Source organism: Acomys minous, assembly GCF_964271855.1.
Source record: "Acomys minous genome assembly, chromosome: 12".
In the NCBI taxonomy this organism is placed as follows: Eukaryota; Metazoa; Chordata; class Mammalia; order Rodentia; family Muridae; genus Acomys; species Acomys minous.
Genome location: NC_140493.1, coordinates 75,985,121 through 76,000,322, shown reverse-complemented (window position 1 = coordinate 76,000,322; position 15,202 = coordinate 75,985,121). Strand labels below are relative to the sequence as shown.

Below are 15,202 nucleotides of genomic sequence, written 5' to 3'. Positions count from 1 at the left end.
CACTCCAGGAAATGCGAGGACTCTGTGAGCTCTTTGATCCCCTCCTGTGACCGTCATTTTTTGACCTGCCAAAATTGAAGAACTAGGCTCCTAGACCTGGGAACTCAACCTTCACAATTTCACTAGAATAACCCACAGGGCAAAGCTGCTGCTCCTGCTGCTGTCCTTGCACTCAGGAAGGGCAGGTGACACCAGGCACAGGCAAAAGTATCTGTCAAAGCCTTAGAGGGAGGGGGCACAGAGGAGGAGGCTGAGCTAGTGGGAGGCAGAGTAGGATTCTGGCTCCTTAGGTGCAAGCTGCAACTCCTAGCTCTTTGGGAAAGTGGATTTCTATGGGAGGCTCCAAAGGCTACTCTGGGCAGACAAGACTCACCTAGTACTTTTTCTTGTTCCCTCTCTTATGATAATTATGGTAATACAAGTTTCCCTGACTCACTGCATTTAAGATCCAAAAACCCAGCTGTGAGGAGAAGATGGGGCTGTGGAGTGGAGAGGAGAGAAAATAAAGGGAGTGAGCTGCGAGGCAAGAGCCTAGGGCAAAAGGAAGAGAAGAGGAAAGGCAAGGGGCAGGAAGAAGGGTCCTCAGAATCCGCAGCTCTTGGTGCCTCTCCACCATCAGCCTGGGCAAGCAAAAGAGCCTGTGGGTGACTTGAGGACCCCTGGACGAGACATCCCAGTTGAAGGGGAACGGATCAGAAACAAGGCTTCTGCATTTGCCCTGGGTTCCTCCCTCCATCTTAACACCAGTAGGTAGCACAGATGTGAACTTCACATGGCCGGGTTTGGATCAGTTGCTACATACCTGTAGTTAAAGCAACAATTCTGCACGTATCTGTTATCTTCTGGCCTTTTCCGTCACTGTTACACTCCTGAGCTACTGGGTCTTCAGAAGGAAGTGGTGCCTAAGACCTTGAGCCTAAGCCAATGCAAACTTGCCTCCCGGTCCTCTTGCGCTCCAGATGTACAGGTTTTCCAACACCTGACATTTTCAGAATGTCTCATTTTCCTGAGTCATCGAGTGCGTCAGGCCTGAGTGCATCTCATATGTTACCAAATGTATATTGGTACATATGTTACATGTATGTGATATATGCATACTAATACATACAGTGTGGACCGCCATTCGGAGGTAAAGAAAAGTGAAATTATGTCATTTGTAGGAAGGAAAACAAAAAGAACTAGCAAAAAAAAAAATCTATCATCATGGTGAATAAAATAAGTCAGACCACAGTCATAGGGGAAGGGAGTAAGGGGAAAATGGGAGGGAGGGAGGGATGGGATAACAATTGAGATGTGATATGAATAAATTAATAAAATATATTTTAAAAAAGATAAGTCAGACCCAGAAATGCAAATATTGCTTATTTTCTCAACTATATGGATTTTCACTTTATGTTGAGTGAGGAAGCCGTTTAGAGGTGAGAGAAATGGAAAGACAGAAGATGGAGCGGCCAAATATCACACACAGACACACACACACACACACACACACACACACACACACACACACATACACGGACACCAGAGGGGGACTGTGAGATGAGTAAGGTGACCATCAGGAGAGAAGAGTAAGAAGGAGGAGCAGACTGGGAGGTGGATGTGAGTGAATACCATGGCATATGTGTGTGAAGATATGACAAAGCACATTATTTTACATGTTGGCTAAAAATAATTTCAACAGAAATGAACAAGGACATCTCAGCTCCTCCAGGTCTGTCTATTCCACAGCAGGAGCCATGTCACAGAGCCCAGAAGAATCACCTTCTTACCTTGGAAAACATCTGCCAGAGGGGACCCTGGCACAAGGCTCCTTGAGAGGAAGTGGGGTGTGTTTTTCACTGGGAGAGCTTTGGAGGTGATTGTCACACCTAAAGTGTGTTGGTCACGATGGTTGCACTCACTTGTGCCACTTTAGGCTTCTTGGGAGCCCGCAGCACCATTGTGGTCATCAGGCCTCTCTGTGGTCATTGGGCATCACTGTGGTCGTCAGGCTTCTCTGTGGTCATTGGGCCTCTCTGTGATCATCGGGCATCTCTGTGGTCATCGGACATCTCTGCAGCAGCATCCAGCTCCAAAGGCAACAAGCCTGTCATACATGGATTAGCGAATGATGCAGGACCTCAAGAGTTCAAGATCTGAGAAGCCAGAGACCAATGGGAGAATGCCGTGAGACCCTTGAGGAACATTACCAGAGGGACTGCTCCTTACTAATGCAGCCCTTGCTGGAGGGTGAACCTCTGAAGGTTAGAGGAAAAGCCAAGTGACCACACAGAACATTACCAGAATGAAATCTTGAATGTTATTCGGAAACTGGCCAGCATAGAGGAGAGGTTCACACACTGATCTTAAGCATGGGTCGAGCTTTCCAGGAGACCAGGGAGGCAAGCCAGAGCTGCACCTCCAAGTAGAGCAGCAGACAGTGGCCCTGGAAGAGCTGAGGAATGGCACAGCCGAGAATGTTCCAAGCTGATCCATCAATGTTCTTCTGGTCTTCCCATCACCCCTCTTGTCTCTGTGCTCTTTTAGCTGACTGCATGGTACCAATCATGAAGGATGCTCGGAACTCTGTTCCTTGTGGACACCACTGCCTTCCTCCAGAAGCCCTGGGAGGCTCGCCGCAGCTAGGTGACCTGGTTCTTTCCAGGGTTGGGATGATACTGAGGCAGCGGGTCACTGTCCACACTTCACAGTGTCCTCGCACTGGAATTTAGCAGCATCCTTACTCTAAGGTTTTCAAGTAGGAGGCAGCTGAGTGAGGGTTTACATCTAGAATAATCACCTTTTCTCCAAGACATGTAATGGAGGTAGTGGGGTTCTTGGTTTTGTATTTTTCAGTTTTATTTAAAATGATTCTTTGACAAAATTTCAGACCATTTTTTTATGCAACATATTTTGCCTTGAGATGCAAAAGCCCTCAGCACAAACCAGTGATCTGAAACACACTGAGAGGAATTGTCTATTGTGATTTGAAGGAGAAGAACACACATGCACACACACACACACACACACACACACACACACACACACAAATACATCTAATTTAAAAAACTAGAGAGATGGCTCAGAGGTTAAGAGCACTGGCTGTTCTTCCAAAGGTCCTGAGTTCAACTCCCAGCAACCACATGGTGGCTCCCAACCATCTATAATAGAATCTGGTACCGTCTTATGGCCTGCAGGCATACATGCAGGCAGAATACTATATAAGTAATAAGTAAATAAATATTATTTTAAAAACCTGAAGACTTTTCATTTTTTAGTTCTAGAGGCTAAACTTGGGGCTAGCACATGCTAACATGCCTTCTGCCACTGACCTACACCTTGAGCCCTGATTGACAAAGCAAAGTGTAGGTCAGTGTGTTTAGTTAGAAGAATAACCACAGTGCTGTATTCTTGGTGTTCTTGGGTGCTGTCCTTCGTCCACCCGAGCTTGATGTCTGGTTTTGTGGCCAAAGCCATAGACTCATAAAAAAAAAAAAATCAAATCAAATCTAGGCAGTGCAGCATAGCAGGAGGAGACAGACAGACACCTATGGGTGGCCATGCCACCCACAGGCCTGCCCTCCAGCATAGTACAGGTGGGTCATGTCGCCAATGCCACTCAGCAGAGATGGAGGATGTCAAGGTGCAGAGTGGGCCCTGCACCTCGCCTGGACAGCACAGTCATACTGACCCTGGTCGAGGGGGGGAGCAGATGAGCCAGCCCCAAAGACAGGCTGAGAAAAAGCTAATCCCACCACTTGTCTGCCGTAAAGTAGTGTGGGTACCACAGGGGGAGGCGTGGTGCCCTCCCCCTCACGCCTTTGCCACCTGCAGTTGCTGGGAGAGCTGACCCTGGAGTCATGAGAGCAGGAGAGCTTACCCCTGTCCCCTAACTGGCTATAGCACTCAGGAGAGCGGGCCCTGCATGTCCCTCGCCAGGGCAACACAATAGAGCTGGCCCTGATGGCAAAGGCATGGGTGAGCCAGGCCTGAGGATGTGAGAGCAGGAGAGCTGGTTCAGCCACTCACACAGGCTGTAGCACTTGCAAGAGTGGACCCCATGCCTTGACTGGGCAGCACAGGTGAGCTTGGGTGCAGGTGAACTGGCCTTGAGGGCAGGAGAGCAGGAGAGCAGCAATTGCCTCCTGCCAATGGCTGCATTGGTTGGCCTTCCCAGAGCCGTGCTGGAGAGATCCTCCTGTAGATAAGAAGTGAGGTGTCCCGTGGGAGAGATGGTGGCAGACCAGCCAGCTCAGCTACCACTCAGGCCCAGGCCCAGGCCTCTGAATTAGCCTATCCCAAATTCTGTATCATTTGTGAATGGTTGGGACGTGTCCTGCTGGTCCAAAACAGCAGGATCTCCATGACACAGAGCAACAACACGATAACCTGAAGGAGTCCCCACTAGGATCCAATTTTGATGGTGTCACAGAAGGAGAGACATCAAACCAGACCAACTGTTAATTCACAAGCCAATCTGCTAGCCAGCTAACTGATCTGATCTGCTTAGCAAACTCTGACATCATCATCTTCTGCCTGCCACCAGGTGTGTGCTAGAGGCACCAGATATAAAAGGACCAACCAGTCACCCCTACCCCACCCCCGCCATTGTCTCTCTGTTTCTACTTCATGGCTCATGGTGCACTCAGGCCCTAACTCCTCTCCCCTTCCCTCAGTTGCATGGCATCTCTCTCTCTCTCTCTCTCTCTTTTTTAAATTAATTTATTGTCATGCGTACAGTGCTATGCTTGTATGTACACCTGTAGGCCAGAAGAGAGCATCAGATCACATTATAGATGGTTTTGAGCCACCATGTGGTGGCTGGAAATTGAACTCAGGACCTCTGGAGGAGCAGTCAGTGCCCTTAACCTATGAACCATTCAGCCCTGGCATCTCACTCTTTTTTTTTTTTTAATATTTTTATTTAATTTTAATTTATGTGCATTGGTGTGAGGGTATAAGATCTTGGAGTTACAGACAGTTGTGAGCTGCCATGTGGGTGCTGGGAATTGAACCTGGGACCTTTGGAAAAACAGACAGCGCTCTTAACCACTGAGCCAACTCTCCAGCCCTGGCATCTCACTCTTAATGACGACACCAACAACTCATTTGCAACGAACATTTGAAAGTAAAATGTGCGGACAAAAGGGTATACTGTTGGACACACTGTGACACACTGTAGCTTCCATGATGAGATGTTTTCTATGCTGTGTGTGTGCGGGTGTGTTTTGGTTTGGGGGGGCTTGGAAGGGTGAAGTGCCAATGTGAGAACACAGAGAGATGAGCAGGACTATGCTGCATGATTCGAAAATAAAAGTATTACTGGGCGTCGTGGCGCACGCCTTTAATCCCAGCCCTCGGGAGGCAGAGGCAGGTGGATCACTGTGAGTTCGAGGCCAGCCTGGTCTACAAAGCAAGTCCAGGACAGCCAAGGCTAACACAGAGAGACCTTGTCTTGAAAAACAAAAAACAAACAACAAAAGAAAATAAAAGTTTTTTTTTAAAGAAATATACAAGCAAACCCCAAGATAATCAGCTAACATGAGTGTCCAAAAAGATCATAACTCCCCCAATAACTGATTCTAAACTACAGACAGTAAGATTTTTGACAAAAGGCAAAGCGATTCTCCTGATGGAGCTGCCTGCAGGGTGTATAGTGAGCTCCCAGGATTGGCCTGGGATTTTGGTGATGGGTTGCCTTGGTGTGAGCCACTGTCCTGCAAGCAACCTTAATAATGCCTTTCATTCACCAAGCTAGATTGGGGTGCAGCTATTTCTTTGGTTTGTGTTCAAAGCCTACCTGGGATGAAAAGGGGTTTGTTCACATCTCCTCAAGAAAAGCCACACCAATATACTAAGTGGAGACTGACAGAAGCAAAGATGTCCTGGGGAGCAATGGTTAAACACTGACAGCCATCAGAATTGACCTTCTGTCCCAGTCGGTGAAAAGAGGGAGCCAGTGCACCCACCTGAGCCTCTATGCAAGCACAGATGTGTCTGGAAGGCTCTAGAGTCACAAAGTGGGTTTTCACATTAGAGGTCTGAGGTGGTCTCTCTTTCCACCATCCTTTCTGCGGAATATGTAAGGCTAGAGTCTCTCAAAACAAGCTGTATTTACCTGGGGAACCAAAAACTCCCACAGGTTTGCTGTCCTGAAGGCAGAGAAAGGTTCCAGAAAGCCAGATCAGGAAATGATCCAGAAAAACTGTTCAGGAGTCCTGAACTGAGCTGGACCGAAACCTTCAGGAAGAAAGAGTTCTCAAATCTGAGTCCCGAGCAGTGAGGCAAGTCCAGGCAAAGGGCCAGCTCTGTGTTCATTTCAGGGTCCCCACCCATGTTAGGTTTTCATTTCTCAGAAAACGAAAGCAGAACACCTCCACCCGCTCTTGTGTTTTTCCTCCCAACCTCAAGGGGGGAAACTCAGCAACTGCAACTTCCTGACCCATTGAATTTGAGACCTTTCTCAGAAGAAACTAGTATATGCCTGAAAAACAATGTTGCTTTTACGTTTTTCTAACTTATTTTCCCTTTATTTTCATCGCTTTTTTTTTTCTTTTTGAGACACTCAAATAACTTCCTGTGTAGTCAAGTGTCTTAAACTCTTGATCTTCCCGCCTTCACCTCCCCAGGATTGAGATTACAGGCATGTGCTACCATGTTTAGTTTAGGTTTGAGTTCATTTTTAGCATAAAGGATACTGGGTTTCATTGTGTTGTTTCCATAGTTGTGTACTGTTGTAGGTTCCTCACTGTTTTTTCATCTCTCTCCCCTAAAAGATGGGTGCCCTTCTGGCTTCTAGACTCCATAACTGAAAAAGAAATTAGTGCCCACTAGGGCGCTCCCTGCCTTCTTTTCCTGTTCCTGTCAGGCTGAGCCACAACCCCACATCAGTGGCCTCACCCACCCTGTTCTCACCCCCACTACTGACAGCACAGCCAGTGGGCTGCAGTAAGAATTTATTCACACACACAAAATTTATTCACCCAGACATTACACAGAGCAGGTATTGTTGTTAGGATTTCTATTGCTGTTGTGAACCATCATGACCAAATAAGCAAATGGGGAGGAAAGGGTTCGTTTGGACTACAGTGCCACAGTGTAATCATGCATCAGAGGAGGCCAGGACAGGAAAGCAAACAAGGCAGGAACCTGGAAGCAGGAGGTGACACAGAGGCTGGGCCCTCCCACACCAATCACTAATTAAGGCATTATGCCACTTGCCAGATGTAAACTGAGTATTAATCCCCTTGTCGACTCCACAGGGTAAACCGAGGCAGGGCATAGATATGTATCAGGCTGATCACACAGTAGACTTTCTATGAGGGCAAAAGGCTTAATTCTCTAGGCCAGAACTGACTGTTACCCAAAGGGCTTCCACTGGAAGCAGTAAGTGGGTTGAAGGGGTGCAGAATTGATTAAGGCTGGTGGAGGACCAGGGCTGGTGGCTTCCTGGTGGGGGCTTCCATCGATTGTGGTAAGGGGGGCGGGCAGAACATTACTGGTGGGGGCTTCTACTGATTGTGGCAAGCATCTAGAAAAAGGAAAGCGAAGATAGATCCCCCCCCCCATCTTTGTGGGTGGAAAAATATTCCAACCCAACCAGCTACTGTATATATACACATATATACATATATACATTTGGTGGATGGAACAAACTCGGGACAGGGGAGTTCCAACCTCTTTATCATTTCTCCCATGGCTTACATATCCCAGCAAGAACTTTCAAGAGTATAAGAATCCAGCCAGGCGTGGTGGCACACACTTTTAATGCCAGCACTTGGGAAGCAGAGGCAGGTGGATCTCTGTGAGTTTGAGGCCAGCCAGGGCCTCACAGAAACCCTGTCTCAAAGAATCACAACGTGGTTATGTTCTATTTTTATTTAAGTTAATTTTACAATGAATATACATAAGCAAAAAATGTTCCCCAGAACTCTCATATGATGAAATGTTTTATGTATGATAGGTGAGAAACAAATATGAAAAACAGATTCTTTCCAAGAACACATATACATTTGTAACTAAGCAATTTACTACATATTAACAAAGTGTGTGCAAGCAAGGTAATTTCTCAGCCAGCTTTTTTTTTTACAACAGGCTAAACTTTGCAGTTACAAAGAAATAATAAATTATCTTTTTTAATTTTTTTACATACACATTTATATTATAACACATATATACAATAGATTACCTATAGCAAGAAGAACCATCTTAGTTTTTTGGCTATTTGTATTTGACAGCCTTGAAGAAAACATCTTCCCTATCTTAATGTGTCTAAAATTCTGAATGTAAATCAATCTCCGTCACATATTGTCATTATCAACTCAGCACTTGGGAGGCAGAGGCAGGTGGATCACTGTGAGTTCAAGCCCAGCCTGGTCTACAAAGCAAGTCCAAGACAACCAAGATAACACAAAAGAAACCCAATCTCAAAAAGTTAAAATACACACACACACACACACACACACACACACACACACACACACACACACCATCCTCCTCCTCCTCCTCCTCCTCCTCCTCCTCCTCCTCCTCTCAGCTTGAAAGAGTCACATCAGTCAGTGTTGGTCTTGGCTACTGTTCTTGCTCACCACCCTCAAAAAAGTCCCCAGCTTTACTATTTTTTGGTTTTTTGTTTTGTTTTGTTTTTTTGTTTTTTGAGACAGAGTTTCTCTGTGTAGCCTTGGCTATCCTGTCCTAGACTTGCTTTGTAGACCAGGGTGGCCTTGAACCCACAGCAATCCGCCTGCCTCTGCTTCCCGAGTGCTGGGATTAAAGGCGTGTGCCACCACGCCCGGCCAGCCTAGCTTTACTATTAAGAGTGTACTTTTCTTAACTTCAGACTGTTCTCTAAGATTTTCTACATCAGAGCCGCTGGCAAAAGCATCTTTAGCTAACCTTGCTGAACAATCTGTTTTTCCAAATTCTAAGGATAGTGGTCATTGCTAACAATCTACATCTGCTAGGTTCTTTTCAAGGGTGCCAGTTGACCTATTAATCTGCTCCAGCAGCAGTGCCTGAAAGAGATCGAGTATTGTTACTGTGAGTGCCAGTGACGCTGCCCTGTGAGGGCTGGAAACCCCTTAGAGTTCTCAAGCAACTCATAGGAGATGTGGTGACCACAAGCACAAAAGGAGGAGCGGATGCTCCATAGCAGCATGGCGCCCTCGGGACACGGAAGTCTCCTGGGCTCTGCCTCTCTGGGGTCCACCCATTGTGGGTGTGCTAACCAGTGGCCAGCACTCAATGCATTCTAAATCACAGCCCCTGACAATCTCCCCCTCCTCAGCCTGCTGTGGGATCCATCTGGAGCTTGACCCATTCCTCCGTGGTAAAGCTCCTCACGCAGCTGTCCTCCACACGCCAGGACTCAGGCTCCTCAGCGAACACTGCACAGCAGAACCTCTCCACTCTGAGCGCACAGACGTATGAACACACAGCCCCGGACTTGTGCACTTCGATGAATTTGCACGAGTACTTTACAGTCCCCTTCTCCTCACAGAAGTGAGTGACAGGCAGCTGTCGGATGCACTTTGCTATTTCACTCTCTAGACGCACAAGATCGCTCTTCTCTGCCTCAAAACCAATGACTTGCTGTTTTTTCCAATCCAAACCAACGAACAAACACCCGCCTTCTGTGTTTGCAAAAGCAGAGACAGTCCGAGGGACGAGCTCTCTAACGCATTTTAGCAGTTGTTTCACAGAAAGCAATTTCACTTCGACGTATATGGATCTGGTAAACAGGAAATTTTCCTCATACTGCACTTCTGTCTTGCTAAAAAATGCAACAGCCAAGTCTTCCAGGAGATTCTCTCCTTCTATTCCAGGGCAGGGTCTGCTGGCAGGCCACCGTGGTCTGACACAGGCTCTCCCTCCAGTTTCCTCCAGCTGTTGGAGGAACTCAGCAGCGGCGGCAGCACTCAGTTCTACTGAGGAGGACAGGCTTCGTATGTACAAATTGGTTCTCAGGGTACCAATCGGCAGCCCGAAGACATCCAGGCTCCATGACTTCACGGAGATATAAAAGTAGCCTCCGCGCTCCATGAAGTCGAGGTGCCTCTGAATAAACGGCAGACATTTACAAAGAGAGGCTTCCAAATCCAGGCCCAGCCCATCCCTAATGAGGCTGTAATTTTTGTTTTCATTTTTAACCTTGATCACCCCGCCTCCAGAATTCAGTAGCGCACACACGGCTCGAGACATGTTTTCCCGCTCCCTTTTCCTGAGGCAGTTCTTCATTCCCTTTCTGTTCTTCTCTCCGAGTGTGATTGCCCCTACATTTAGAACCAGCTGAGCAGACCTGTCTTCCAGATCAACACTGATGCCCATTTTTCCCAGCAGCCTTTGCAGTTCCAAGCCCAACTTTTTTTTTTCCTGGAAAACAGACAGAGCCGTTAGAATGAGACCTAACTAGAGGAGACCAAATTCTGTACTATGAGACCAACAGCACAGTCCTTGGTTGCGTGTGTGCCACTGGCCCAGCCAGTGTGCAGGTGGAGAAACGGTTATCACAGACTTTGCACTCATTAGCAGAACTTATATGCATACTGCTTTTTCAGATGTAATGTTACGAGCCTGTTTGAATTTTCAGCGCTGTTTTAATTTTCTCTCGTCTCTTTTCTAGTTCTTAATATTGTGTTCAGCCTTTTTTAAAATAAACCCTCAGTGGTATCTGTATGGTGTTGGTCTTTTCTTTACGATCGGCTCTAATTAGGTAATTTTTAAGACTTCTTTTATGTCTATTGGTGTTTTGCCTACATGTATGCCTGTGTACCATGTGCATGCAGTAGCCCTGGAGGCCAGAAGAGGGCGTCACATCCCCCAGAACTGAAATTACAGGCACTTGTGAGCCCCACATGACTAATGGGAAATGAATCCTAGTGCTCCAAAGAGCAGCCAGTGCGCTTAACCACTCCCTGAGCAATCTCTCCAGCCCAGCTTCAAACTATTCATGATTAGTGTCTCTTACGTCCATTTTGCAATTAAGCTATTTTGTTAACCTTTGGCTGGGTGCATTATCTACTTGAATATTAACCCCTTATCAGATGTGTGGGTTACAAACCTTTTCTCCCTCTGTAGATTTTTTTTTCCATTGCTTCTTTTGCTGTGTAGAAAAGTTCCAGCTTGATGGAACTGCAGGTCCTACTTTGAGATTTATTTTTATTTTTATTTTTGGCATGTGCTTTAGGAGATCACATCTACACCTGTTTCCTCTCTGTTACTGTGACAAATATCCTGACCAAAAGTAGCTTTGAGACAGAATGGGTTTATTTGCAAGTAATTCCACCCCTTATCAAAGGATGACAATGCAGGGACACGAAGGCAGGGCTGCCTGCTATTCCACATATTACCTCTGACAAAAGAACTCACTTCACAACCACAGAAATCCAGCAGGAACCATGGAGGATGTTGCCGGCCAGCTACCTTTCTTTTTGTTGTTGTTGTTTGTTTGTTTGTTTTTCTGGCTACCTTTCTTTTTGTTGTTGTTGTTGTTTTGTTTATTTGTTTTGTTCTGTTTTTTTTTTTTTTTCTGGCTACCTTTCTTATTCTGTTAGATTCTCTCTGCCTCGAGAATGGAGCTGCCCAAAGTGGTCTGGGCCCTACAACACCAATGAACAACCAAGACAATCTCACACACATGTGCTCACAGGCCAATCTGATATAGGCAATGCTACCTGGTCTAGCTACCTGGTGAGTTCCAGGTTCAGCGGGAGATTCTATCTCAAAAAACAAAAAACAAAACAAAAACAAAACCCAAACAAACAAAGAGGAGGGCCCATAAGATGGTTCAAGGGTGAAGACACTCCAACAAGCCTGATGACATGAGTTCAAATCCTGAAACCCACATAGTGGAAGATAAGAAAACCTGTCTCCTTGTCTTCTGATTCCACATAAGCCATGGAATGCTCCACCTACATCAAACACACTAAATAAATAAAAATAAATAAGACGGAGAACAATACAAAGACATCTGACAGCTGGTCATGCACACCTTTAATCCCAGTACTCGAGAGGCAGAGGCAGGCAGATCCCTGTGAGTTCGTGAGGCCAGCCTGGTGTACAGAGCAAGTCCTAGGACAGCCATAGCTACACAGAGAAACCTTGTCTCAAAAGCAAATAGAAAACCAATAACTAACTAACGAACAAACAAACAAACAAAAAAGACATCTGACATTGACCTCTGTCCTCCAAACTCTAACATGTTACAAGTAATTAATATTCCTTAATCCCAATTTCTTTTTTTCTTTTTTTCTTTTTTTTTTTTTTATCTTAAGAAGGCTGCCCAGATGTGAGTCCATTTCTCTATGACCCCTATAGGAGAAATCCTCCATCATGGCCTGAAGAGGCCACTGGGAGCCATATATGTGGGTGTCCCCTACCTTCCCAGCACCTGGGTTGCCAAAGCATGAATTGTCATTTCATATCTGTAGTGTTTGCATGAGTATGGCCCCCACAGACTCTATGTTTGAATAATTCTCCCCAAGTTGACGGCACTGTTTGGGAAGGATTTAGTAGGTGTGGCCTTGTTGGAGAAGGGTTGTCACTGGGGATGGTCTTTGGGGTTTTCACAGACTCACCCCACTTAGCGCTCTCTCTCTCTCTCTCTCTCTCTCTCTTGCCTCAAGGTGTGAGCTCTCAGTTGTTCCTTCTGCCTGTCATCATGGACTCTAAACCTCTAAAACCCTAAGGCAAATTTAATTCTTCCTTTATAAGTTAACTTGGTGTTCTAGGTGTGGCTATTATTTCTATGATGAAACACTGTGACCAAACACAAGATGGGGAAGAAAGGGTTTATTTGGCGTACAATTCCACATTAGGGGCCATCATTAAAGGAGGTCAGTTCAGGAACTCAAACAGGGCAGGAACCTGGAGGCAGGAGCTGATGCAGAGGCCAGAGGGGTGCTGCTTACTGGCTTGTTCCCCATGACTTCCTCTGTCTGCTTTCTTATAGAACCCAAGAACACCAGCCCAGGGATGGCATGACCTACAATGGGCTGGGCCCTCTACCATCAACACCTAATTAAGAAAATGCTCTACAGGCTTGCCTACAGATCTTACGAAAACATTTTCCTCATCGAGTTTCCTCCTCGCAGATGACTACAGTTTGTGTCACACTGACACAAAGCAAGCCAGCATAACTGACTCCTTGTCAGTTTAACACACAATACATCGCTGTTTAAGCCACAACCTTTTCTTTTTCTTGTTAATCCCCAAGACCATACACTATTAAAGACATCACAGTACAAATTACAAAAGCAAAAGCAAAGAGCCTTAAAGGTTAAAGGACTCCTTTCAGTTCTGCCCAGTCAGAAGCGGCAGCCCCACCCTGTTCTGAGCACTGCTGAGCAACCTCTGTCCTTCCTTCCCTTCCAGCCCCTCCTGGCATCCAGCACCCCCCCTAAGCAGGCCTTGTTCCCAGTCAATCTCACACCAAAGGGCAAAGGGACAACGCTCCCTCCCTCCCTCCCTCCCCCCCCCCCTCACACACACACACTGCCCTGAGAAAGTCAAGGGTTACAGTGCAGCCACATTTACAGGAGCCAAAGGCTAGCCTGGGACAATGCCATTTCACTCCTACGTAAATATATAAAATTGCCTATGGTTAAAACTTACATCTGATAGGCATGTATCTGAGACTTGTTCCTCAGGTTAGCCACAAGCCCAGGCATGTAAATTCAGTAACCTCTCCTCAGCTTTAGGTGATTTCCCAATCAGATCCACCACCACCCCGCCCCACCCCCAAAACTGAGGTTCTCTATCCTTCTTTTTTGCCGTCTTTTTTTTTTTTTTTCAACACAGGGTTTCTCTGTGTAGCCTTGGCTGTCCTGGATTCACTTTGTAGACCAGGCTGGCCTCGAACTCACAGCAATACACCTGCCTCTGCCTCTGCCTCCTGAGTGCTGGGACTAAAGGCATGCGCCGCCGCCACCACCGGGCATCCCCTCCACCCCCACCCCCACCCCCGGTCTTGAACACAGTTTCTCTCTGCCTGGTGGACATATTTACCCAACTTCCCACAGAGCCAGGTCTCTAGGAAAATGGGGAACTCTTAAGGGGTTCTGAAGACCAGTGGTAGCCTGTTCTACTCATACCCAGGGACCTAGCAGCTGCTGACATCATCACCTGCCGCTGCCAAGGGCACCGGGAATGTGCTGTGGATAAAAGGGCACCCAAACATCTCAGATCCCTCCCTCTCCTTCTCTCTGTCCCTCTCTCCCTCTCTTTCCTTCCCCCTTCTGTCTCTTTCCTCTTCCTTTCCCGTATTTCCCTCTCTGCCCCATCTCTGCCTTCTCTCTTGCGTCTGCCTGTCTGCGCGTCCCGGTTCAGAGACGCCTTTTGCTCTCCCCTCCCCCAACAAACCTCTTACACTAGACCTGCTGCTTGGCATAATTCTTCAGGGGTACACCTTAGCACGACCCGCCAAAAGGTACCCGACCCCTAGCTCGCATTTTATCCTGTCGTCCTCTGCTGTCTGCCACACTACAGACCAGGCAGTATCTGAGTTCTCTCCTTAGACTCTTCAACCCTCCCTCCACCCCAAGCAGACAAAGGCATTTGTTCTCCCCGGCAGCTCAGCAGTGCACAAGTCCTCCACAGCCTGTTCTTTGGTTCCAGAGCCACTAGACTGTACCCCCGGATGGAAGCGAGGGACAGACAGGCATAAGGGGTTGAGGCTTGAGTAGGCTGTAATTCAGTGGTCACTCACCCTTGAGTTGCCTTGCTCAGTTGCCTGAAGTCTAGGGCCCAAGTCTGCTCCCGAGTCGGCGCCCCCGCATTAGGTGAGGCAGGCTCGTGTCGTGTGAGAAAGACCCTCCAGTCGGCTACAAGTCCTGGCCAGGGGATGTCTTCGCGGGTGGTCTGTGACATTTAAAGAGTTCCGTCCCCCCTCCCTCAGAACTACGTGTCTTTAAGCACCGCCCTTCCCGGAAGTGAAAGTGCGTAGGGAGAAGAAGCAGGAAGATGACCAGGGATTTCTGTTTGTCAGAATGAAACACAAAGCTCGCAACTGGTTTTCTACTGGTCAGAATGAATCACAAAGCTCGTCGCTGAGTAATCGGGACCTTTCTGTCGCCACTGCGGCGGGCATTTCCAGAACAGCAGGGCTTTGTTTCAGGGCTTAAGACACTGCAGCGCACTGCTCCACAGGGAAGACCCCTCTGGGTGAGACCCATCTCGGTGCTTCCAGGATCCCAGAGCCCTCTGGAAAGATGAGTTTCTATGGGAT

The 15,202-nt window shown here is 47.2% G+C and overlaps 1 protein-coding gene across 1 annotated transcript; it reads right to left on the bottom strand.

Moving 5' to 3' along the window:
* Positions 1-7,842: 7,842 nt before the first annotated feature.
* On the bottom strand, positions 7,843-14,884 carry LOC311578898 (schlafen family member 2-like). Its single transcript, XM_084748968.1, has 2 exons — positions 14,684-14,884; positions 7,843-10,350 (listed from the first exon to the last, which is right to left on the bottom strand). The coding sequence occupies exon 2, from the start codon at positions 10,303-10,305 to the stop codon at positions 9,262-9,264; it is 1,044 nt and encodes a 347-aa protein (XP_084605094.1). The 5' UTR covers positions 10,306-10,350; positions 14,684-14,884; the 3' UTR covers positions 7,843-9,261.
* Positions 14,885-15,202: the final 318 nt, after the last annotated feature.